At 46.6% G+C, this 25,096-nt stretch overlaps 2 protein-coding genes across 2 annotated transcripts; one reads left to right on the forward strand and one right to left on the reverse strand.

Annotated features, from left to right (window-relative positions):
* The first annotated feature begins 203 nt into the window (after positions 1 to 203).
* On the forward strand, positions 204 to 1,327 carry LOC123182342 (protein G1-like7). Its single transcript, XM_044594872.1, has one exon. The coding sequence runs from the start codon at positions 343 to 345 to the stop codon at positions 1,042 to 1,044; it is 702 nt and encodes a 233-aa protein (XP_044450807.1). The 5' UTR covers positions 204 to 342; the 3' UTR covers positions 1,045 to 1,327.
* Positions 1,328 to 13,333: 12,006 nt separating this feature from the next.
* On the reverse strand, positions 13,334 to 18,027 carry LOC123182343 (probable methyltransferase PMT23). Its single transcript, XM_044594873.1, has 8 exons — positions 17,347 to 18,027; positions 16,782 to 16,931; positions 15,906 to 16,176; positions 15,666 to 15,776; positions 15,061 to 15,232; positions 14,570 to 14,821; positions 13,960 to 14,154; positions 13,334 to 13,871 (listed from the first exon to the last, which is right to left on the reverse strand). Exons 1-8 carry the CDS (start codon positions 18,007 to 18,009, stop codon positions 13,682 to 13,684), a joined length of 2,004 nt encoding a protein of 667 aa, XP_044450808.1. The 5' UTR covers positions 18,010 to 18,027; the 3' UTR covers positions 13,334 to 13,681.
* Between the last annotated feature and the right edge of the window lie 7,069 nt (positions 18,028 to 25,096).

A 25,096-nucleotide genomic window follows, 5' to 3' on the forward strand; every position in this document is an offset into this window, starting at 1 on the left:
ACTACGACTGTTCATCCATACGCGCGCACCGTGCGTACGCTCTGGAGTACGTAGCGCGCAGGGAATTGTTCCGGCGACGGCCGGGGGCCACCAACCACGTGAATGCTCCCCGGCCCCCACACCGCGCTCCCCTCCCCTCCCCTCCCTCCCCAGCTATCACCTTCAAGCATCACACCTCCGTCCGTCCCCTTCACTTCACTAGCACCCAGGTTCGCCTCCCCGCCAACGTCGCTCTCGGCCCATCCGCCCGCCCCCCGCGCGCGTCTCCACTACCCCCTCCCTGCCAGATCGCCCGCTCCAGCCGCGCGCGGCGGCCGGCCGGCGGGCTAACCTCCAAGCCGCATGGACTCCCCGGGCACCGCCGGCCCTTCGTCCTCCTCCGCGGGCGACGCGCAGCAGCCGGTGGCGCTGGCGGTGGCGCCCCCGCAGCCGCCGCCGCCGCAGCAGCAGCTGAGCAGGTACGAGTCGCAGAAGCGGCGGGACTGGAACACGTTCCTGCAGTACCTGCGCAACCACCGCCCCCCGCTGACGCTGGCGCGGTGCAGCGGCGCGCACGTCATCGAGTTCCTCAAGTACCTCGACCAGTTCGGCAAGACCAAGGTGCACGCGTCCGGCTGCGCGCACTACGGCCAGCCCAGCCCGCCCGCGCCCTGCCCCTGCCCGCTCCGCCAGGCCTGGGGCTCCCTCGACGCGCTCATCGGCCGCCTCCGCGCCGCCTACGAGGAGAGCGGCCACGCGCCCGAGTCCAACCCCTTCGCCGCGCGCGCCGTGCGGATCTACCTCCGCGAGGTCCGCGACGGCCAGGCCAAGGCCAGGGGCATACCCTACGAGAAGAAGAAGCGCAAGCGCACGCCGGCGCTCCCTGCCGGCGCTGCCGGGGAGGGGACGAGCTCGTCGTCGGCCGCCGCGGCTGTCCCGGGCCGCGGCGAAGGAGGAGAGCAAAGTGGCAGCGGCACCGCGGCGGCTTCACCGCTGCCGTCGCCCACCGGCGCCCAGGCGGAAGGGAGTAGCGTCACCGCTGCACCAAGCACCTCTCGAGTATAGTAGAATCGATCACCTCGCCGACAAGAGACCTCCCTCCTTGTCGTATTTGCTTCCCTACGTACGTGTCGGTAATGTATACATCGTTCGCGCTTAATTTGCAAGGTTTGAGCTATATTTCTCTTGCCATTTGATTTCACTGTCCTTCTCCCTTTTCTTGTTTAATTTTTCCTCGATCGAGTCCTTATGATTTTAGCTGCCGCCTAGGTCAGTGAGTAGCTGAGTAAGTATGTGCCAGTCGGCAAATGGTAATTGAGATTTGAATATTGGAGTTTTGGGAGCTGAACGATTGATCAGTGCTAGCTGATGTTTTGCTCATGTGCCAATGTCCCATACATACCCTCCGTGGTGACATAATTAACCGCAAGATTTGAGGTTAATTGGGTATTTAAGATCTTCCATTGCAAGGAACCTCTCCATTTTGTTTTGATTACCATGCATTGTTTTCTCTATAGTTCTTGGCAAACATTTGGACACTGCTACTGTGAGACGCTGTGCTGTGTACTGGCACATGCATTTTCACTTCAAGTTTGTGTTCCACATAACTGTGCAAATGGAGACATACGCAGGTGCCAATTAAAAGCTTGCATGAATGGTGCATGTACTCCTCTGGTGCACACATACAGTAGCCCAGCGTACGACCTCCTCAACCACATTACCATCAATCGAATCCCTTTCCAGAGAGAGTAGTAATCAGCATGCATGCATTTCTTAATTACATTAGCTGTAATTTAGGTTATTTTTACTTGATAAACTAGTCAAATTTGAACCTGTAAAATCTGATCTATAATTGGGACCGAATGCCCTGGATTTTGATCCGAGGGTACTGCTTGAAAGGAGTACTGAACTGAACTCAAGGCAGATCGATCTTCTCTGGTCCCCGGCCGGATGGGACACTGTAGACTCACTGATCTAGGCCCATGGCGGCGGCGACCACACGTGCGGGCGCGCTACCGGCCCACTGTTGCTCTCTCTCCAAAGATCTCGTCCCCCACTCCATCTTCGAGCTCCGACATGCGCGGCTGGCCGGCCATGCATGCATGCATGGCTGGTGCAATTTCCGTGAGCTTGGTTTCGCTATCCTTCCTCGTCTTCTATTTTTTTTCTCTATCTTGTTACTCATTCGGAGTAGGACGACATCTCTCCAGACTGAGATTTTTTTTTTTTAATGGAGGAGGACCCCGGCCTCTGCATCTGGACCGACGATGCATGCAGCCACTTTATTAATTATTCACATAACTCCAGACTGAGATGATGAATACAATTCACAGATCCATCCCATTTTCATGAGAAAATATACGCCGCGGTCTTGGCTTGTGCTCTCCTCCTCTTGTCACACACTGCCTGATGTCGTTTCTCCTGCCTGCCTTTGAGTTCGAGCTCCCTTCCCGGTTCATTTTTGGCCGCAGCCGCCATGCTCGACCCCCTTTTTCTGAGGATAGGGAGAGGGAGAGAGAGACAGAGAATAAGAAAAGGAGATAGGCAAAGATGAAGAACAGTAGCTAGCCTTTTCCTCTCCTCTCCTCTCACTTTCTCGCGAAGGGACGCACGGCGTGTGTCGTGTGCAGTGCCCTGGATCGATCGCTAGGCGCGGGAAAAGGGATGATGCTAGTGAATCGCTAGCTAGAGCTCGCCTCGATCTCCATCGATCGTCTTTTGCATGGCCCCTCCTGGCATCATTTCATTTCATCTCATGGATCAGGCAGGCTGGCCCGGCCTCACGCTGACCGGCCGGCGTCCATCCGTCTGTGATCCGCCAAATCGATCGGCACTGTGGCTAAGCACTGTGCATCCACTTTGCCCATTTTTATACGACAACGTGACCCCACCGTGCAAACACTCCCTGAGCATAGACCACCGACTTCCCGCGTGCTCGCTTTCAATTCTCAAACTTCGACCCTTCACATAAATCAACCAATGGGGTAGACCAGGTTTTGGTTGCTAAAGGTAATTAAATGGTCCCTTTTTTTACCCATAGGGGTCGAGATTTGCGGTTATAGCACGGCTATCGCACAAAAGAAATCAAATGAATTGAATTCTAACCTGTCTTTTTGAGATTAAGATCATGAACCATTAACATAATGCAACTTCTTCCTTCTGCCCATAAGAAATAAACTTCATCTATTGGAGTGTCTGGTGAATGCGTCTAGTGGATGTTTCCTTCCATAGGCATGCATTTTTCCTATGTTTTTTCAGCTAGGGCCGCTTTTTATTTTTTATCACTGGTAAAAACATATTCTATTTTCGAGTATACATTTACGACTCTCGGAGTTCACCACCCTTAGCTACCTTTTACACTTCTATTTGGGCAGTCCTAGTGCACTACTATAACAATGATATTTAATACGCCATCTGTTTATAACGTAATAATTTTTTGCAGTTCAAATTGAACTGCAAAAACGTCTTACATTTATTAATGAAGGTAGTAGATGTTTAGATATAGTGGTGCACTATATCCTAGTGTTGTATCTAAAACACCCCTCGTAATGTATTTTGTGAGAGAAACTTTATGGGATGTCCTGGTTTTGGTCTAAGGTAGTCTATATCTAGATTAAGATATAGTTGCTCTCTCTTTCCCCATTAAATAAGTTGCCACATCAGATTTTTACCTATCATGCAAAGATACAAGCATTGAGAGTCCCCTTCGAACTTGGACTTATATTATATCAGGGTTCATGTGAAATTGTTTGCTTGGTAAACCCATTTACCAAGTAGGACTAGGACGCGACAGTTAGTCGAATATGAGGAAATGAATTTTGAGTTTAACAGATAACAAAACATATACAACAGATAATAACCATACGAGGAAATGAATTTTGAGATTATCTCATTTGTCGGTAATAATGTCATTCACATGATGCAATTTAGAGTCATGCATGACTCTTAGACTCACCACACTTAGCTACTACTTAGAAACTTCTATTCCAACTCAATCATCTTGATATTTCGCCTGGTAAACCATTTACCGAGGAGGGCTGAAAATCAAACACTTATATTTGTGTCTCTATAATTGACTGGTCCCCACTAGGAGCTAGATGGTACTTGGAGATTTAAAATTTCTTCATGAGGCATTCCCATGAAAACGCTATGTTGACTACTCTCTCGACATACTGCAATGATTCAAGCTGCGGGATCGTAAAATCTTGTGCTATTATCTCATTGGATTGCCTCTTCGCCATTCATATGAAATAGGCATAGGGAAGAATGTCGATATTGGCCCTCGTCAGAAATTACGGTCACAGAAAAATCCCTATCTCTAACAAGATTTTAGGAGTATTTTTTTTTCTTTTGGAAAATTGTGCGGTAAGCCTATTTTGGACCCGTGAGTGTGGTTGCCATTTGCCCCATTTTTTTCGAAATTCATCTACCCCATTGTTGTGGAAACCATATATCAACCAACTTTGAATACATGTTCACCCGCCATCTATGGTCCTTCGTATGTGACCAGTAATTTACATTGTTCCTGGTTCCTTTTGTCATTTTTGTACATGTCACATACAATCATTATTAAATTCCAATTTTTACACACACACTTGTATCCATCTTCTACATGGATCATTTACGTAGGATTTTTTCACACATATATAGTGTATATTTTAGCCATATAAAACTATAGGCTGTAGATATCCACATATAGGTTTAGAAAATTCCTTTTACCCGGTCCTCCACCAGGGAGGCACTTTGTGGCACGCCGGGGTGGGGCCACCAACCTTTTCTTTCTTTTGGCTTTCGATTTTAATCTTTTATACCTTTTGAATCAAAAGTTGAAATTAGGTTCCGTTTGTATATTTGTGTTTCTTGTGACAAGAGCTTTCAAATAAGATCCAATTCGAATATGTTTTGACAAGTTTTTAAAATTTGTTTCAATTGTTGAAACTTGGTACGAGCGAGCGACAAAATCACAAAACATAGTACGAATAAACGAAAAACTTGTAAGTCAGTTTTCGCAAAAAAATAAAATTTGTAAGTTTCAGAATCTGAAACTTAAAATTTGATGTGCCCTCATATGAGATCTAACATCTTTGCCGATAGCGAGGCAATCAGATAGTCTGAGCACGGCTGGGCAGGTGCGTGCCCCTACGAGTTTTCCTCCTCTGTCACCTATGCTTCCATGCTACGGACAGCTGTGGATCGCCAAAATAGAGTCATTTTCATTGGCCTGACTCCTGAAGAAAATATGTTGTGAGAACGCCTTCTCTCCCTCCCGCTTCTGATCCCTACGTTCCGTTGCCGAAGCTTTGATGAACACTCTACAAAAGCAAAGAAATATGCTTTATTAACTTGGTGATGATGTGAGCAATGCAAGACAATATGCCTATTCGCCCTCGAGTACACGGTGACAACCACACACCATGCTTAGCCAGGTCATGAGCTACTCCTATATGCTATATAATTATGTTTTATTATTACACTTTGTCCTAATTAACATGCATGATGCACCCTTTGCTTAATTTTCTTTTAGTTTAGGCCCGTTGAGTTCATCTTACAGTAGCAAGCTAGCTAGGCACATAATCAAGAATGCCTCAGGCTAGCTTGGCTATAATAGCTAACCTGTGCTGTTGCTTGTGCTTTATTCGATCGGGAGCCGTGGTTGCAACGTCGGATCGGCCGGGCATCCTTTTGTAGTAGTAGGACTAGTATTTTTCTAGTTTTATTACTACTAGACGACGTAGTGGGTATACGGACGGGCCATATTGTTTTGGGTAGCGGCACAGGCATCATCGGATTCTCGATCTGTGATGATTGGGGCCGTGACGTTATTAAATTTTGCGCCCGTACGTACATTCGTTGCGCTGCAGGCACCCCGACCCGACCCCTCGTCGCTTTGTTCTTTCCTGTCCTAGGTACGTCGGTCGTGTTGACTGGTGACCGAGCACGCAGATGGCAACAAGACCTGGCTTAGTTAACCTCAAAGCCATTGATCCAAACCGTTTATTGCAGCTCCAACGCGGTGAGCCAAACGAATGCGCACTCTGTCCGCTTTTTATCGGTTTGGGTCAGCCATCCGCTCGTCATCCACCCTGTTTTTGGTTTGGGTCGGCAGTGCGTCTAACGCGCCCGCGGCTAGCTTGTTGTCGTTTTTAAGCCAATATACATACATTTTGCATAGTTTCACAAGCAACTAGTATACACAGATTGTGGGGCTGCCGAGGACTTGGTGATGTTTGAAAGCGGGTTGGGTGTCTCAAAGTAGTCATTCCAAAGAAGGAAATGCCGCTCCCTTGGTTGCGATTTAACGTTGTAGTGCCCTGGGATCGAGCCTCGGAACAACGGTCGCTGCCTACTGAGGTGGTCGTGGACGACCAACACGGCAGCCACCTTCTCCTCATCGTCGTCGCAGAGGAAATTGTGGAAAAAAACTCATCGGCGGAGTCCATTTGTGACTTGGGGGTAAACTGTCGAAGAAGAGACGTGCGCCTCCCTGGACCAGGTAGCTGGTCTGGCGGCGTCAGGCGAAGGAGCTGGCCGGGGGCGCGGGGGGCGACTTCGTGCTCGCGGCGATGCCAGGGCGGGGGGAGGGGAGCTGCGGTGGCCCGACGGTGAGGCGATGGAGGCGGCGGCATGGGAGGTGGGGCGGTGTACGGGGAAGGTGTGTGGGTGCGGACTGCTGGCAGGGGCACCGGAACCTGGGCGTCGGCGGCGACGGGGTGGGGCGGGCGAGGGCTTGTTGTCAATGGGAGTGAAAAAGAATGGCCTATGTGCCACCGGCTGGCGGGCCAGGGGGAGGAGTATGCGGGCGTCGCGCGCGTCCGCTTTGTGTCTGCGCCGACGCAAAAGAGGCCCAAATTTGGGCCAGGAATGCGTCATCGGGCGGATGAAAAGCGGACGTCTGTCCATTTGAATCGGTGCGTTGGGCCAATTTTTCTGTCCATGATGACCCATGTGAACACACGTGAACGGAATGGGTCGGCGCGTTAGAGTTGCTCTTACCAGTGTGGATGATGCGATGACAGGATTGCGCACATACACTATTTTCCGTTAGTTTGAGTTTTGGATGAGCTAACTATAGTGCATGTGACCCAGTAGTCGTAATTTAAAATCAAAAATTACAGTCCACTTTAAGTCCATGTTTAGACCAGAGAGCAACGCCAACCCGTGAATAGAGAGATGTATAATTAGGTTTATATGCCCAATCTTCTTGATCAACTTCGGTTTTTCTGACTGAGTTAGCCGGTGCATGTGATTCGAGTTATCGAGTATGTACTAAAATATGTTTGTCGACTTGTTATGTTTGTTCTATTACACTGATCCTTTGGATAATTAAAAAGGTAAAAGATTATACGCCTGAGTTATGGATCATGCAATTGACGCATCCAATCACGAACCAGCTCACCGAGTGTGGTGATTGAACTGATGCGTGTGTGCACCCACATACGCATGTGTAAATAAATAGCTTGTGGCCACTGCCCAGTAGTACTATGTCACTGGTGGTGGAACAAATAGGGAACTGCACGAGAGCTCGCCAATGTTTCCACATTCTACTGTTTTCTCCTTTTCAGAAGTCGCAGTTCTGTGCAGGGTGCACAGTACATAAGGTACTACTGTTTTTGTACTGCCGTACGTACGCGTGTGTAAGTGAGAGAACATGCATGCCGACGCTGCTGCAGGTAGAAGACACAGGCACGCTGCTTTTCGTACTTTTTTCTCTATATAAAGTCCAAACCATCTGCTGACCCACACCAATCATGATGATCCTTCTTCATTTCTTAGATCAAGTGTGGATCTGGAAATTTTGGGTCAGAACTACACTTGACTAAAGTCGGTCTTGTGGGGGAATATGTGTGGAACCTAGCTTCACTAATGTGTTTTCCGGTAAATATGAATGTTTCTTCTTTTGTAAATATTTTTTGTAACTTGGTGTTCAAAAAAATCTTGATTGCTATGATTATTAAAATTATTATACTACCAAAGCCACATGTTCTTGCTATTATGCCCGAAGTCGGTCTTGTGGGGGAATATGAGGGTGGATGTTTTTTTTCTGTAAATATGAATGTTTCTTTTGTGTGTGATATTTTGTAACCTTTTTCTGAATTTCATGGTGTTCTAGAAAAATCTTGATTGCCATGATTATTAGAATTCTCTTCTACTCGTTGATAAATTTACCACATTTATGTTTTTTCTGAACCCCCCCCCCCCCCCCCCCCCTTCCATTCTTGATTTCTGTTTGCTAGGTTGCCACGTGTACTCCCTCCGTTCAAAAATATAAGATGTTCTAACTTTTTTCTGAATCAGTATAGACACACTTTAGTGTGTTTGTTCACTCATTTCAGTTCGAATGTTGTCCATATTGAAATATCCAAAACATCTTATATTTGTGAACGGAGAGGGGGGGGGGGGGTATTAAGGGACCAAATTTAGATGGCTTTGACACTTGGGGACCATAAATTCAGACACGGGACCTCTAGAAAGGGACCAAATTTAGATGGCTTTGACACTTGGGGACCATAAATTCAGACACGGGACCTCTAGAATAATTAAGAGACCAAAAATATGTTTTGCTCAATATATGTTATTGACGATCAATATATGTTTAGCTAGCATGCACTAATAAGCTGTTACTTTTTTGGTTATTCAAACTAAAAATGTGTGAATAAATAGTACTTAGTTTTGAGGTCATCGGTCAGTTTTTGAGATAAATAAGGTAGGGTGGATATAACTACATCAGTTCCCATGTGACCTTCCACAACAAACATAGAATACCCAACTGTCATGTTCTTGCTATTGCCTGAATGTACTAGATTTCAATTGGGACGAGGGAATTTCCGGACGTCCCGAATTTGTACTTCAAGCTAGTGGCTCTAATTTATTTTGACAGTGATGTGAGATCCAATAATTATTAGCGCATTGAAACTTACTGGATTGGATTCACTATATATGGGGCGTACTTAATCCCTCTGTTTTTTTAGTTGCTTAATCCCTTTGTATTAAAGGCAGTGGGGGCACAACAGTACAGTTAGGTGCCCTCAACATCAGACGAGACTTGCCTGCTCCCCGCGCGTGTGCCCATCCGTGCTCCCACATACGTGGCTTGTTTTGATTGGAACAGAATAAGGCCCGGCCCCACCCCCTAAAATCAGGGGGATGATTAGATTAGAAAGGAAAAAGGGAAAATGACAGCCGTAGGATGAAGTGGGAGTACGGATGGGAGCATGGGGAGGGAGCAGGCAAGCCGAATCCCTCAACATCTCCTTGGATTTGATTGCATGCACCCATATTCTCGTACTATATTTCGCGTTTTTGATTCATTTTTAGATGATCATAGCTACATTTATAGATACAGAATAATGACTATATGCAGCCAAAGTTAAGCAAACGTAAGGTGGAATGATTCTTTGTCGAGTGCAGCGAGCACTCAATATTTGATCAGGAACGAATTAGTGGGGTCTGATCGAGATTAACTCTACTTATGTTTCCCCGCACAAAATTATGCGCTATGCATAATAGCATGTACGGACGGGCACTTTATGAGAAGAAAAAATGATACGCATATAAGAATATGTATATCAACAACGTTAGCATGCATCTCTTTTCACAAAGGAAAAGGAAAAGAGAGAAAGAAAACAAGCTTTAGCATGCACAGTGCATGCACCCATGGAGCTCACAGGGAAAACAGAAGCAGAGAAAGAGATGAAGGGATAACTGAAAGCAAAATAAACGAATTGTATATATGCGTTCACCACTCAAAAAGTACTTCACCGGCTGTTAGCATATGCTATCTCCGAAAACAAAAACCGCTAGTACTACAATTTTAGAGGAAAACAGTGTGCTAGGCGAGCATGCATCGCTTGGTGATGCCATTACTCCATTAGGCTAGCAATTAATTAGCAGCTACAGAGCTACTCCTCCGTCTAAGTTCATTAAAGCATCTACGACCGGACCTACCAGATCCAGTCTCCCGCGTATGAGCCCAAACGTGTTCATGGACAGTGACCGATCACCCCTCAAATGCCAACGTCCACAACCGTATACCTTGTATCCGGCCCCGAATTCATGCTATTCATGCAACGCGAGAGAAACTATGTGGATCAACGTACCAAATATAGCAACAAACGGACATAGATCAACGTTAACATAATTCCTTACGGACATAGCATCACAATTCATCGGACCAAAAGAGACGGTTCACCACACCAAATAGACATAGATTCAAACTAAAAACTAACTAAACTACTAAACGAAGATGAACGGGGGCGTCGAAAGCCACCACTTCCTCGCCGGTCCCTTGTCGTTGAGGTCATGGGTGCGGTTGTAGTCCTCCGCATAGGCGTCGGCAGTGGGAGGGGCATCGTCAAAGTCATTGGTTGTGCTGCTCTCGGACGAGGAGGACATGATGTCGGCCATACGACGGACGACACATGCCTGGTACTTCGCGAGCTGGGGGACTTTCGCGTCAGCGGCCACCCTCTCCACCGTGAGGCGCTCTGACTGCTCGATGATGAGCTGGAGCGCCTGTTCTTGTGGCAGAGGCACCACCAATTCGTCTCTGCCGTGGTCAGCGGGCAAAGGAGGACTACCGCGGGGAGCTGCCCCTCTGCATTGACCGCTAGCTAGACGCGAGACCGGTGGGAGGAAGATGCCTCAGCCGTCGCCATCCTCTCCCTCACTCGCTCCCTCTCGCAGCGTGTGGCGTGCGCCTCCTATTCAGCCAGGCGCATCTACGGAAGCGCGAGCACAAGCACCCACCGATGATTGTGAGGAGCAGCCGTCGGAGGGGTTGGAGAGGGCCTCGGGGTAGCGGAGCTGCGCGCGTGGTGCATGATAAGACGGCGCGTCCGCTCTGCGTTGTTGGGTGATAGGTACGAAGCGGAGCTCGAGCTACCACCCATGTCCATCCGCGCCCACTGCGGTGCGATGCAGACGACAAGCTCCTCGTTGTCATCCGCCTCTGTCACATGGACGTGGGCGTCCCAATCGACGTGGTCGTCCTTGCAGTCGGATGCTCTGCCTATTCTCGACATTGGGAGAGGAGGGGATCGGGAGGGGAGGGAATGACGGGGATCGGAGTGAGGAGTGGGAGAGTGAAGGTAGGGTTTGGTCCCATTGGGGATTTTAGTGGGGACGGGGTGTGACCGACGCTCCGAACACGCCCGGACGCATCTGTCACGCCGGGCCGGCTCATGCTGGATTGAATATGAGGGGTGTCGGTCAGTTCGAACATATATGGGTCATTTGAAGAGGCCGGTTAGGTCGAAAAAAATTGAGCGTCATAACCGAGTCGTCCGACTGGTCCGAACAAAAAGTCCAGTTGTAGATGTTCTTAGGTCTCCTTGTATTTTGGGTTAAATTTTGATCATTGGTTTTAGTTTACAAAATATAAGTTATGTGTCATAAAAATTACTCTCTCTCTCTCTTCAAAAATATAAGATGTTCTAACTGTTTTCTAAAGAAAATGTATATAGACACGTTTTAGTGTGTTTGTTCACTCATTCTAGTCTGTGTGTAGTTTATATTAAAATATCCAGAATATCTTATATATAGACACATTTTAGTGTGTTTGTTCACTTATTTTAGTCCGTATATAGTCCATATCAAAATATCCAGAACATCGTATATTTGAGAACAGAGGGACTATGTTGTTAGATTCATATTTAAAAAAATGTTTCTAATGGTATCATTTTTGCTACTACATATAGCTCATACTTTATTATGCAAATGTACGATCAAACTTTGACTCAAAACGTAAGGCCCCCTAAGAACATGTAAACGACAAGCATTCGGGCGTGTCCATGGACGCATCAGTGACCGGGCACCACCCATTTGTACCGGTCCACAACCGTGGTCCTCGAATATCCACCCCAAATCCATACAAAAGCACGCAAATTACGTAGATCGACATACAACATATAAAACCTAGCAATCCGACATAGATAGAGGATTAAGCTTAGTACAATTCGATCCAACAGAGCCGCTGGAGTTCAGCGCTTACCTAAAACAAAAGCTAGAGTAAAAGTAGATAAATGGAGAGGGCTGTTGGAGTTCACCACTTCCTCGTCGGCCGCTTTCCCTTGGGGTCTCGGGAGTAGGTTTGACTAGAGTTTGTCGTCCGGGTGAGGTTTTGTGGGGACCGGGATGGGACGGCATATACAGGTCCGATGTGGCGTCGTCCGAGCACGTCTGGTCTATCCTATATTCGCCTCAGATCCTCAGATATGAGCTTGAGTATGTGGGTGCAGGTCAGACTGAACGTTTGGGCTGCGTTCGCCAGGTTTGATTGGGTGGTGTTTTACTGTGTGGGAGGGCTCCGGTTGAAGATGCGTTAATAAATCCGAACGGAGTTTAGATATGGATGTCATGCACATCGGGGATGGGGAAAGATCGGGAAGAGCATTTCCCCGCCTGAATCATGGCTGCTTGCTAGCTTAATTTGAGTCACTAGTACTACAAGTTAGCTAGCCCAACAGTGGCCCAGTTAGGCTCCTCAGGTTTGAGTAATCTGGCAGCGAACCACTGCGAGGCTACGACTACGGCTACGAGCCAGAGACGATTAACTTAGCTCGTGGGGAGTGGCGCTTTAGTCTAGTGGGGAAGGGGCAAGCAAGCAGGTCTGCGGGTGTTCAACTTTCGCGCAGGCAGCAGTCGGTTTTTTGCTTTGCTTTCCGTGTAACAACGACAGTCATTTGCACCGACGCCTAAGACTAACAGGGCCTCGTACAGCTGCCGCACCAAAGACGACACCGCGCGCGCTGCAACCCACCCAGCAATGATCGTGGAAAACAGCTTGAGGCCCCGATTGGATTCGGTGCATATAAATTTATACACCCAGATTTAATCTACAGGCGTATGCTTTATTTTCGTCTGGATCGAAAACGACAATCCAAGCGGGTAGAATTATTCTAGCTAGTCCAGTAACTGTAAGACCATTTTAAGCTTTCTATGAAAAGCTGCGCAGTGCCTATTTCTCCCTCTCTAAAAAGGAGGAAGCTATGGTACAAGCCTCAAAAGCTTCCAATGAAGAACACTATATTGGGAGGCCGAAGTTCTGCAAGCATTTGAAAGTAAATTCAGTCACATTTCAAAAACATCCATACAATCTTGAACGGAGAATGCATATGGCTATCCTTGACAAGTTCGTCTTGTGTTCAATTCAATCGCCGGTAGGTATCTGCCTCATCAGAGGAAAGGAGTAATACATCTGTGCACCACCTGCAAAATGAAAATGTACATCTGTGCACCGTGCGAGGGGGTCTACATTCTGGTAGCCCGCAGGTACTGGACATCCGCAGATATAAACCTGGCATACATTGCTCTTGCAGAACTATGGAGACAGATAGAAGAACGTAAGGGACCCATATTTTTTGTTGAGCAAGCTTCAAAATCTTTATTGTTCAATGTACAAAAATAATTTTGTTGAACAAGTATACAAAAGATGATCCTGTATCCTCTGTGTATGCATCTGTTAGCACTATATTATACAACTATACCATCCCCTATTGTTTTGCTTTGCTTTGGCAGGGAAAAAGAATCGGCACAGGAGACTGCACAAGCGTTGTATCTATACCACCAAAAACTTCAGGGTTACCTGGACCCGGCCAAATCACATCTCTGTTGTATAAAGAATTGATCAGATATCAGAACTCAAAGAATCAACAGAATCTTAGTGCCTTGGTTGACTCCCTTAGAAGTTTGGTCCATGCCAGCTTTATCGCCGGGGACGCCAGAAAGTCTTTTTACCGACAAGGAATTGCCGCTTCACAATTACGGTCTCATAGTGCAGAGAGCGAAGAACCGGGCGCATCTTTTTTATCATGTCCATGGTGTCTTTCAGCACCAACCATCTGCCAGGCCTCAATATACGGTCGATTTCGGCTGCTACTTCAAGGATGTCACACCTAAAGGGAGACACTGATATCAGGCTATAGTCTGACAAAAAGGAGCACATGTCCTATTATAATTCATGAGGCGTGACTGTTTGTTTACCTCTTTGTAAGACTTCCAAGGAGATCACTCATGTGAAGAACATCATAGGTCCTTGGGTATGTGTTGAAAGACTCACACCAATCATGATATACCCCAATCAAACCTCGGCTAAAAATTACTGGCAAAGTATCTGACTGGCCAATAGGTACAACATTCATAACCCATAATGGTTTATCAACAAGTGCTGCTGCAAACCTGGTTAAACAAAACTAAGCCTGGTTAATATCAATCACATCTATACCAGGTTAAAAAAAAAACATGTGCACATCTACATCTAACTACAGAAATACAATCTGTAGTACCACTAAAGGAAGTTTCTGGGTTGCATAATCCCCATAAGAAAACAGACATCTGACTTGGTGGTCAAAAATAATTAGTAACCACTAAGGAGAAACATTTACTCCATTGCTGAGGGAGGATCAGTGAGTTCAAGGAATCTTGTACTAACGGACTACATATTTGTATGGCAAAAACTCAGGCCCTAATCATCAATGAAGCAACATCACCAAAAAAGCAAAAGTAGAAGCACTAAAAGCTACGAGGATTGATATTGGTGGCATAAGAAAATGAATTTCATAAAACTAATCAGCACAAATTTGTGTTCTCTTACCCTCCATAACCAGCATTCATGTCCATTACATTACGGACACTTGACCAATTAACTGGAAAGTCATTATAATATACTTCTGAAATGACTTGTTTCCAATACTTTGTATCAGCATCAAACTTCTCGATAGTAGCAGAATCATCAGGCACACTTGCGTATCTGATAAGTCTTTCAGGCCACAGAAGGGGAGAGTTGCTTGTTTCATCTGAACTGGAAACAGCAGATGGCAAAATGCAACTATCAAGAGGAGCATACCTGCAAAAGCAAAGATAAAACAGGTTAGTATAGATGAAGCAGTATTGGTTACAAATAAACTATGATATCTACAACATCTGTAATAAGGATAGGCTGCAAATGGTATCGATCACACAACTGATGTCTGCCCGTGAACCAAAAGTTATAATCAGAAAGAGGCCACTAGATGCTAAAAGATCACTAGCAAACTGAACTTTGGTGAAACAAAAACAAGAAAAATGAAGCAAGCTATAACGTACCAAGGAAAACGTGATCCATCTTTCTTTGAACACAGGTGGGGTTCATTGGTTTTCCTCTCAAGGTAGCAAGAATTTGAGGTTGGTTTTTGATATATAACAACACCAATTCCATTAATATCTTCAGATTTTACAACTGTCCTCCAGCACATTGATTTGGTCAGTGTAACCATTGCTGCCACATGTAAAGGATTCCCAGTTAGCACAAAACCGCCCATAAAAATGACACTAGTTACTTGCAAACTATACATACTATTAATGAGATACTGCTGTGCTGTAGACATCTTTAGAAACTCGAGTAAAATACTGAAATATGATGTCCTTTGCTTAGTAGTGCCACCATTTACTTGTTCTACCTCCCACGCATGTTTCATATAGGAGGATATGGATATCCTTTTCTACAGAATTGATCCAAGATAAAAGTGGCTGCCTCACTTCTCTCTAGTGTCCAACTTTGCATCAGTCAGTATTATAGCGTGTTTTGTCAGCAATCCTCAAAGATATGACTATCAGTTCACTTCCTTAACACTTGCGGCAATCTTAATGATAGTATTAATAGGATGAGAACTGAGGCTGAACATGTAATTTTATACAATACGGTCACGAACCATTCCAGTCATCTTGATCTCTTTGTTCTTTACGATAGACAGGTGTAGCAGACCAAACGAAAAATCCTCCAGGCCTTAGCACTCTGTTAAGCTCCAGTAGTGGTTTTCCACCTGCACATCCCAATAGTAATAGGCATTTAAAAACAAATTAGCAGGAGAAAAATGGTATAATTATCTGAAAAGGATGAGATATAGATACTATGGTAGCTTAAAAATGTCATGGAGAAATAAAACACTTGCCATTCGCATACCAATGGACCCTGCACCTTGCACAATGGACCACATCAAATGCATTATCAGGGAAAGGGAGCTTTTGAGTTCCGATTACTCCTAGAAATGCTGGAATTCCACGCTCTAATGCAAACTGTATCTGAGCTTCATGCTCATCTTTAGGGGCCAATGACATAGTAATGACATTCCTGTCAAGCAGGTATCCACCAAAGCTGGCAACACCACATCCAACATCCAGAACAGTTCTCGTATGTGTTCCCCATTGAATGGTAGGCATTATCTACAACAAATTTATAACAGGAAATCATGATATGACCTCAGAGAAAAGAAAAGAAAAGGATCTGTGAAGACAACCGATGGCAGCATTCTTGGGAAATCATTAAATGACTATACCCCAATAGGATTAATTTATTTAAGCAATACAAGCACAGTAGTACGTGCAAATCAAACAATAACAGTAAATATTTTACTCTACCTCTCAGAGCACATAATTACCTGTTATACTTGTTAAAACAGGGTAAAACAACAACATGAAACTAACCAAAGGCTGATTGTATCCAGAACTTGATAATAAATGAAAAGCTATTAATTTCACCGCGAGAAAAAATAGTGTTATTTTGCTAGTGGTGTTATTGTTTGTTTGTTTTTTGAAAGATCCAGCAAGATTGCTAGTGGTGTTATTGTTGTTGGATGCGATTGCACAACGATTATATTCACTCCTAAAGTCTCAACGTTACCAAAGGCAATACTGAACATGGGCAAACATATACACAAGAAGCATCTCCATTCAAGTACACAGAACTCACATGGCCATAAAAGTACTTAGAATTTTCTTGCAAAGTTAATATGTTCAAACATAGATCAAGGTGACAGAGTAATATCTACCTGTTCTACAAACTGTATGTATCTTGCAACACCATCTTTGAATTGAGTTCCGCCTCCGGGGAAAACAAGATAATCACCAGACTTTGTAACCCAGTTCTGATCCTTTTTATATTCCACCAGTTTTGGGTGAGGAACATTGTTGTACCAAATCTGGAATTCAGAAAGGAGATTAACAATCATCAGTGGTCTGCTAATTAAACCCATAGCTACAGAAGGCACTGATTTGATCAAGGTAAACTGTACGAGATTCACCATCTGCCTTGAAAACTGCATAATGGTGGAAGGATCAAGATTCAAGGGTCCTAATGCTATCAGATAGTTACACTGCTTCTCAATACCAAATTAGACATCCTAAGCACAGTGGCTTCCATAAAAGGAGAATGCTCCTATTTGCAGTGTTTATTGGTTATGTTCTAGTACCAAAATTGAATAAGATATTGGCAGTTGACCTCCCAATCGCATCAATAAAAGCGGCATGGATAACACAGACGACGAAAGCAGAGAACATGAACAACTAGAGGCGCTTCCGTGTCTTACCGACAAAGGCAAGCGCGAATGTCCTCACCATGTCACGGCTGCGCGGCCACGGCACGGGCAGCCGGTAACCCGCAGGCATTCGCACCAGGCACCTGGGCGGCGGCGCGGGGCAGTGGCGCTCCCGGTGCTCCATGTGCCGCCTGGAGCGCAGCGCCTTGATAGCCCTGATGTTGTCGAGGCACGGGATGTAGTCCGTCGCCGACACCCCCCTCCTGACCTTGCACGTCTCCCACCTCACCTCCGCCACCGCGCCGTCGTCCTCGGCCTCGCCGCCATTCACTCCCGCCGCATCGATGGCTGTGGCATCCGCGTCGACTGCCGCCGGGTGGCTGCTGTCGTCGGCTGTCCGTGACGGGGTGCTGGTTCCGCTGCCCCCTGCGACGGCGGCGGGGGCATTCGGCCGCGATGCGTCGGCTTTGACATCTGATTTTGCAGCGGCAGCGGCCGGGCCGTTTGGTTGCGAGTCGGGCGAGCCTCCGGGGGTGGGAACTGGGGTTGGGCTGTGCTGCTGGTGAGGAAGATAGGGGGAGGGGGCGGAGAGGCGGGAGGGGCGGGAGGGGAGGAAGGGGAGGGACTGGGCGGAGGAGTCGAGGAAGAGGACGAGGAGGACGAGCAGGGCGGAGAGGAGGAGGAAGAGGGAGAGCGAGAGGAGGAAGGGGCGCCGCTTGCGGTCGGCGGAGGGGACGGCCATGGATCGCCGATCGCTGGCCGCTGCGGTGGGGTGGGTGGGTGGGTGGGCGAAGGAATGAAGTGGAGCGTCGCGGCCACGGCAGCGTTGGCCGCCGTGGTCACGGTGGCGGAAGGTGGAGGTCCTTTTCCGGTGGTGGAATCGAGATTTGAGATCTGTTTGATTTTTTTTTTCCTTTCGTTTCAATTTTCTGCAGCTGTTTCCCTACTTCGATCTTATGAAACTCGCAAGTGTTCCTCCTAGCGGCCAAGTGCACCACATAATACTATAGGTACTATGTACTCCCTCAGTTCATACAAAAGTACAGTGAGTATAAGATAATATGTTTTGGATGTTTCAATATAAACTACATTCGAACTGAAATGAGTGAACAAAAAGACTAAAACACGTCTATATACATTCGAATCACAAAAAGGTTAGAACATTTTATATTTGTGAGCAGTGGGAGTAAATAATAGTAGTATCTATTGGCAGCTAGGATTCGACCGTGATTCTATGAAAAATGGCCGTAGGGTGGCGTTTGTACTTCAAATTTAAACGATGTACCAAATGAGAAAATTCCGAGCATACTCCCCGATCTGCGAGATTATAGCTATGACAAGTTTTCACGTATAAGAACAAATGGAAGCACAAACTAATTAGCATTCTAGAAGTTTGTCGATTCGAGTGGGAAAATGGTGAACAATAAATTGGTTCTACTTGGCTCGGTTTGTCCTACCCTTCCGTGAACGGGAGGGGGGTTTTGGCTCCTGGGAGCATATGCTCCCGGATGAACAATAAATTAAAAAATGTAAAAATAAAAATAAAAAATCTGCAATTTCTTCTAGATGTTCGTGTTAGTGTCGCAAGCATGCTTCACAAATTTCAAGCGAACCGGAGCAGCAGTGTTTCCTCGATGAAAAAAATAAATTTAGGGTGACATTTGGGATGTTTTGGTCTTCAATTTGTTTTTTTGTTTTCACAGGCCAAAATGCTTATTTTGCATCAAAATTTACAGGTAGCATTTGTATGTGACTAAGATCACATAAAAAATTGTCTTAATATTTTGACATTTAAAAATTGTTTTTGGGCCCGGGAGCATGTGCTCCTGGGAGCCCAATTGAATTTCTCGGTATGTGTAGCCTTTTTTATATTAGCTAGCCCCATGTATAGAGACCGAGGATCAATATCTAAAAAAACTTACAACAAATATTGTTTGTTTATAAAGCTCTTATGGCTTGATGGACTAATCTAGCCGAGGACAAACTAGCTCAGGAATTTATCATTTCCAAGTTTGCATTGCCTCTCACTATGCATGCCTAGTAGAAAGAAGCACAAGAAATTTGTCATTTGTTTAAAGATTTTATATGCTCTTCCATGTCAAAGGACCAAGCTCGTAACGAAGGACTTATATTGACCTAACCGTGATCCAGTGACTTTTTTTTGGAACATAGACGCTAGCAACGTCCGGCTTTAACTTAATAAAGCCACCAGGCAGAATCCACACATAGAGTCTTACAAGCCAAATAAAGACAGTCAAACGAGCCCATGGCTCAAGATAAAGCTAAGTAGATCGCAGCCACAAGTTCGGTAACACAAAAGCGGAGCATCAAGGCCAAAGCTAGCAAAACGAGGAGGATCATGGAGCAGCCATCGTCCCGTGCCGCGCCTGCACCATGGTTGTCTTGATCAGCTCCATAGTCTCTTTCATGCGCTCGATGTCACGCTTCTTCCCCAGTGGAGCCCAAACCTAAAGGAAAATATGGCATTTGAAGATAATATCAGCGGGGTGGGCCGGGAACTTGTGTTCAATCGTAATTTTGTTACGAACCGTCCAGAGGGACCAAAGAAGCGCCCCAACGCATCTCCAAACTATCCTAGCATTGGCCCCTCTTTGCGACGTTAAGATAGACAGCATGTCGTGGCTCGATTGAGGGTTCCAATTTTGATTGAATGCGTCTCTCACCGCACTCCATGCAAATCTAGCAAGCACACAACCAAAGAATACGTGGTTCGTGTTTTCCCCTAAACCGCAAGTGGTGCACGTGCCGTCCGCCGACCCATTTCGTTTGGCAACGTTGTCCGACGTAGGTAAGCGGTTGCGAAACATTTGCCATAAGAAGATCTTGATTTTGAGAGGAATGTCAGCCTTCCATAGCCCCTAGCTATATCTAACGTAGTTCCCGCAGATAGCTTGTCATATAGGGACTTGACCGTAAATCTCTTAGAAGCGGTCAACTTCCACGAGATCGTGTCCGCCCCATTACTACGGGCCAGACCACCCAAGTCGGCCGACAAAGCGTCCCAGCTAGCGGCCTCCCTGGTCTCTAGATTCCTAATGAACGAGATGGCTGGAGGTTGGACGCGCAAAGCATCGGCCACGAAAATGTTAGTGTCCGTTGCCAATTGGTACAGTTCCGGATGAGAGTGCCATAACGGCTCCTGACCCCACCAGTGGTCGAGCCAGAACCGTGTGGACTTGCCGTTGTTTACCCGAAACTGCGCACCTACTGAAAACGCCGGTCGAACCGCTTGGATCCCGTTCCAAAAGGCCGAGCCGTTGATTTTAGCCTTGAACAAATTCCCCTCCGGGAAATATTTAGCTCGGAGGATGTCTGCCCAGAGCCCCGACTCGTTTTGGGCAAGACGCCATGTAAGGGCATATTTATTCCTAAGATGTTTTGGTGATTGATGACAATGCTTTTGCGGACTAATCGTGTGCGTTGAGTGTTTTTCAGAGATTCATTCTTTTGGGCACGAGACGATTTCCTCCCCTCGGAGCTTAAAGCGAAGACGGTGTAGTCCTTTCGGATTAGTTTGGTGGACTAGTTTCATAGGGATCACCGTACTATCAAGAGGGGGTCCGTTTTGGAAAGGCTAGGGCGGAATCATCACGTACACTTCCTTTGCCCCTCCCTCCGAGCCTTTCCGTTTCGATGATGGGCTTGGTTCTCCTTTCTTTGTGCCCTCTCTGTTCCCAGCGGTAGTACCGCGGGCCAGAGCGGTAGTACCGCTTGGGTGGTACAAGCGGTAGTACCGCCCAGAGCAGTAGTACCGCTAGTAGCTCCGTGTGTGTGCTATCTCTGGTCCCAGCGGTAGTACCGCGGGACGGAGCGGTAGTACCGCTTGGGTGCCACAAGCGGTAGTACCGCTCTGGGCGCGGTAGTACCGCTCCAGAGCAGTAGTACCGCTGGTGGCCCCAAGCCGTAGTACCGCTCTGGTCTCGTGCTAGTACCGCCTCGATTCGAGGGCTCTTTTTTCGTGTCGGGTTTTACGGTACTAGCCGCGGCTGTGGGGGGCCGTAGTACCGCTCCTGTGCGGTAGTACCGCCCTCCCTCCGCGGTAGTACCGCTGTGGACCAAGCGGTAGTACCGCGCTCTTGGGCGGTAGTACCGCTTATTGTTGCAAGCGGTAGTACCACTGGCACAGCGGTACTACCGCTCTCTTCGGGGCAGAAGGGGGGTAACGGTTGGTTTGTTCCCCCCACTATATAAAGGGGTCTTCTTCCCCAAAGTTGACTTACCTCTTCCCCCAAAAGCTCCATTGTTGCTCCAAGCTCTATTTTCGCCCGATCTCTCTCCCTAGCCAATCAAACTTGTTGATTTGCTCGGGATTGGTTGAGAAGGCCACGATCTACACTTCCACCAAGAGAAATTTGATTCCCCCACTTATCCCTAGCGGATCTTGTTACTCTTGGGTGTTTGAGCACCCTAGACGGTTGAGGTCACCGCGAAGCCAAAGTCCATTGTGGTGAAGCTTTGTGGTGTCGTTGGGAGCCTCCAATTAAGTTGTGGAGATTGCCCCAACCTTGTTTGTAAAGGTTCGGTCGCCGCCTTCAAGGGCACCAATAGTGGAATCACGACATCTCGCATTGTGTGAGGGCGTGAGGAGAATACGGTGGCCCTAGTGGCTTCTTGGGGAGCATTGTGCCTCCACACCGCTCCAACGGAGACGTACTTCCCCTCAAAAGGAAGGAACTTCGGTAACACATCCTCGTCTCCACCGGCTCCACTCTTGGTTATCTTGTTCCTTTACTTTCGCTAGTTTACTTGTGTTATTTCTCTTACTTGCTTGCGTGCTTGTTGTCGTTGCATCATATAGGTTGCTCACTTAGTTGCATATCTAGACAACCTATTTTGATGCAAAGTTTAATTTGGTAAAGAAAAGCTAAAAATTGTTAGTTGCCTATTCACCCCCCCCTCTAGTCAACTATATCGATCCTTTCAATTGGTATCAGAGCCTCGTCTCTTTATTAAGGACTTTACCGTCCAAAGAGTATGGTTGACGTCGTAGACGGTGCGGAGGAGCACTCCGGTGAGAATCCTGTCTCGTCTACGGGAGATGGGGGAACCGCGGTCTCTCGTGAGGAATTCAATGTGGCGTTGGACACATTGAAAACCTCCATGACGACCAAGGTCGAAAGCATGTTGAATAAATTCTTAGAAGGGCTTAAACTTACAACCGCACCGTTGAAAGTGGGTGATCCCGCTAACAAGGTGACGGATGCTACCTCCGACAAGGGGGAAGCTTCGAGCGAGAAGGCTCCTTGTTCTAGTGATAAAAATGGGACCGGCATCTTTGCCCATGTGGAACCTCCACCCGTCTATGGTGGACCGCTTCCTTCCACTCATTTGAATCATGCCGGCCCGGCCCCTAAGATTGAGAAGAATGTAGATTTTGATTCTTGGGTCTATCGTTTTAAGCGTCATTTAAATCATGTGAACACTAACCTTTGGAGAATCATTGAAGAAGGCTTTTATCCGCATGACCGAAGCAACTTCACTCCTAGAGAAGTTGTGGATCATCAATTCAATGAGAATGCTCTCTTCATCATCCAAGAAGCAATCCCGCCCGAAGATCTTCCTCATCTCCGGCCTTACACCGTGGCCAAAGATGCTTGGCTCCAAGTTGTTTCCCTCTATCGGGGAAGCGCAAGCATTCAACGCTCCAACTATGAAGTGGTGCAAGATGAAGCCGACGAGTTTGCAATGAAAGAAGATGAAGAACCTCGTGAGCTTTTTCGGAGAGTGACCAAACTCGCGGTCTCTCTCCGAGATCATGGAAGTAAGGACACGGATGACAATTGGATCAAGCGCAAATTCCTCAAGGCAATGATGCCCTACCACAAAGCCATGTCCTCTGTAATTCGTCAAAGGCCGGACTTCCACACTTTGTCATCAAGTGAAGTGTTGGATGAGTTTGTTGCTATGAGCATCTTGGACAAGACCGCCGACAATGCGGTTCTTCGCTCTCAAAGAGTAAAGAAGCCCAACCTTGCTCTAAAGGCCAAGGCTAGTATGGAGGAAGATGATGAAGAGGAAGAAGAGGAGGGCAATCTCGAAGATACGAAGTATGCCTATCATGAACACATGGCTCTTGCTTCAAGACAATTTTGGAGCAAGAAGAACACGAGGCCAAACTTCAACAAAAGCAACTCAAGTGGCGCAAAGGGCAAGCAACGGATGAGGACTTGCTTCAATTGTGGCAATGTGAGCCACTTTGTTGCGGAGTGCCCTTACGAGAAGAGGGAAGACAATGGTGGCAAGCTCATTAGAAAAGACAAGGCCAAGTCGTTCCCCAACAAGAGCAACTTCACCAAGAAGACTCCCTTCAAGGCGTTGGTGGTTCAAGAAGAGTACAATGAGGATGATGACGATGATGAAGATAGTGAGTCGGTTGCCATGGCCTCCGTTGCTGTTGCAAAGACTCCACGGGTGTCTCTCTTCGACTCACCCAATGAGAACATCACCGCCAAGTGCCTCATGGCTAAAGCCACCAATAAGGTAACCTCCAACATCAAAACTACCATCATTAATCATCCTTCTTCGACGGATAGCATTGATGAACATGAGGGAACAAATGTGGAGGAAAATGAGTTTGAGATCTTTATGAGTAAACTCAAGGGTAAATCCAAGAAGCACTTCGTTGCTCTCTTGGAACAACTTGGTGAAGCCAATGACATGATCGAGGCTCACGAAGATACCATCTCTAAGATGGAGGGGCATAGTCGTGACTATGCCGATGAGATTTCGGATCTTTCCAATGCTCTTGACGAAGAGCGTGGTCTTCGTTTGGCTCTTGAGGAGTCATACAACGATGATCATGCTAAGTTAAAGAAGGATCTTGATCATGCTCTTGTTGTGTCTCGTGTGCTAAACTCTGAGAAGGCAAAACTTGGGGTTGATCTTGCTAGACTCAAAGAGGAGTTTGGCATTCTCGACAAGGCTCACAAAGTCTTGAAGGGTGTTCATGCTAGCCTCAAGGAGTCTCATGATCAACTCCAAGTGAAGCTAACAAAGGAGAAAGCCACCTTTCCTCATATGGTGTTAATTGATAATGCAAATGCTACTAACCCGTGTTGTGAGCATGTGCATCTTGTTGAGGAAAATGCTAAGCTAAAGGAGCAACTTGAGAAAGGCCTCATGTCATGCATACAAGGTGAGAAGAACCTCAACGACCTCTTGAGCAATCAAAAGGAAGTTGTGGCCAAGAAGGGGATTGGGTTCGCACCCAATCCCAAGAACAAGAAGAAGAATGACAAGACCAAGCGACCTCCTCCTCTCAAGCAAACTTTTGTGAAGGAGGGAGAGGGTGCTTCCAAGGAGAAGAAGAACAATGCGAAGGGTGGAGGTGTCAAGAAGAGCAATGCCACTCCTTCCAACAAAGCCGGCGACTTTAATCCTTCTTATGTGTTATGCCGTGCTAGTGATGGGCATGTTTATGCCAAATTCGTTGGTTCTCCTCATGAGTACATTGAATGGTCTATTTGGGTTCCTAAGACCCTTGTTGCTAACATCAAAGGACCCATTACAAAATGGGTACCTAAAACCAAGCATTGATCTCTTGTAGGTGTTTGCTTCCGGTGGGGGATCATGGTTGCTCGATAGTGGAGCTACAAATCATATGACCGGAAGCAAGGACTTGGTGGTGGACGTGCACAAGAATCCATCTATGCCCACCAATGTCGAGTGGGGTGATGCCTTGTCTTCTAAGGTACTGGTGAAGGAAATATGCCCTAGAGGCAATAATAAAGTATTATATTTCCTTATATCATGATAAATGTTTATTATTCATGCTAGAATTGTATTAACCGGAAACATAATACATGTGT

This window comes from Triticum aestivum, chromosome 1D, assembly GCF_018294505.1.
Source record: "Triticum aestivum cultivar Chinese Spring chromosome 1D, IWGSC CS RefSeq v2.1, whole genome shotgun sequence".
NCBI classification, from domain to species: domain Eukaryota; kingdom Viridiplantae; phylum Streptophyta; class Magnoliopsida; order Poales; family Poaceae; genus Triticum; species Triticum aestivum.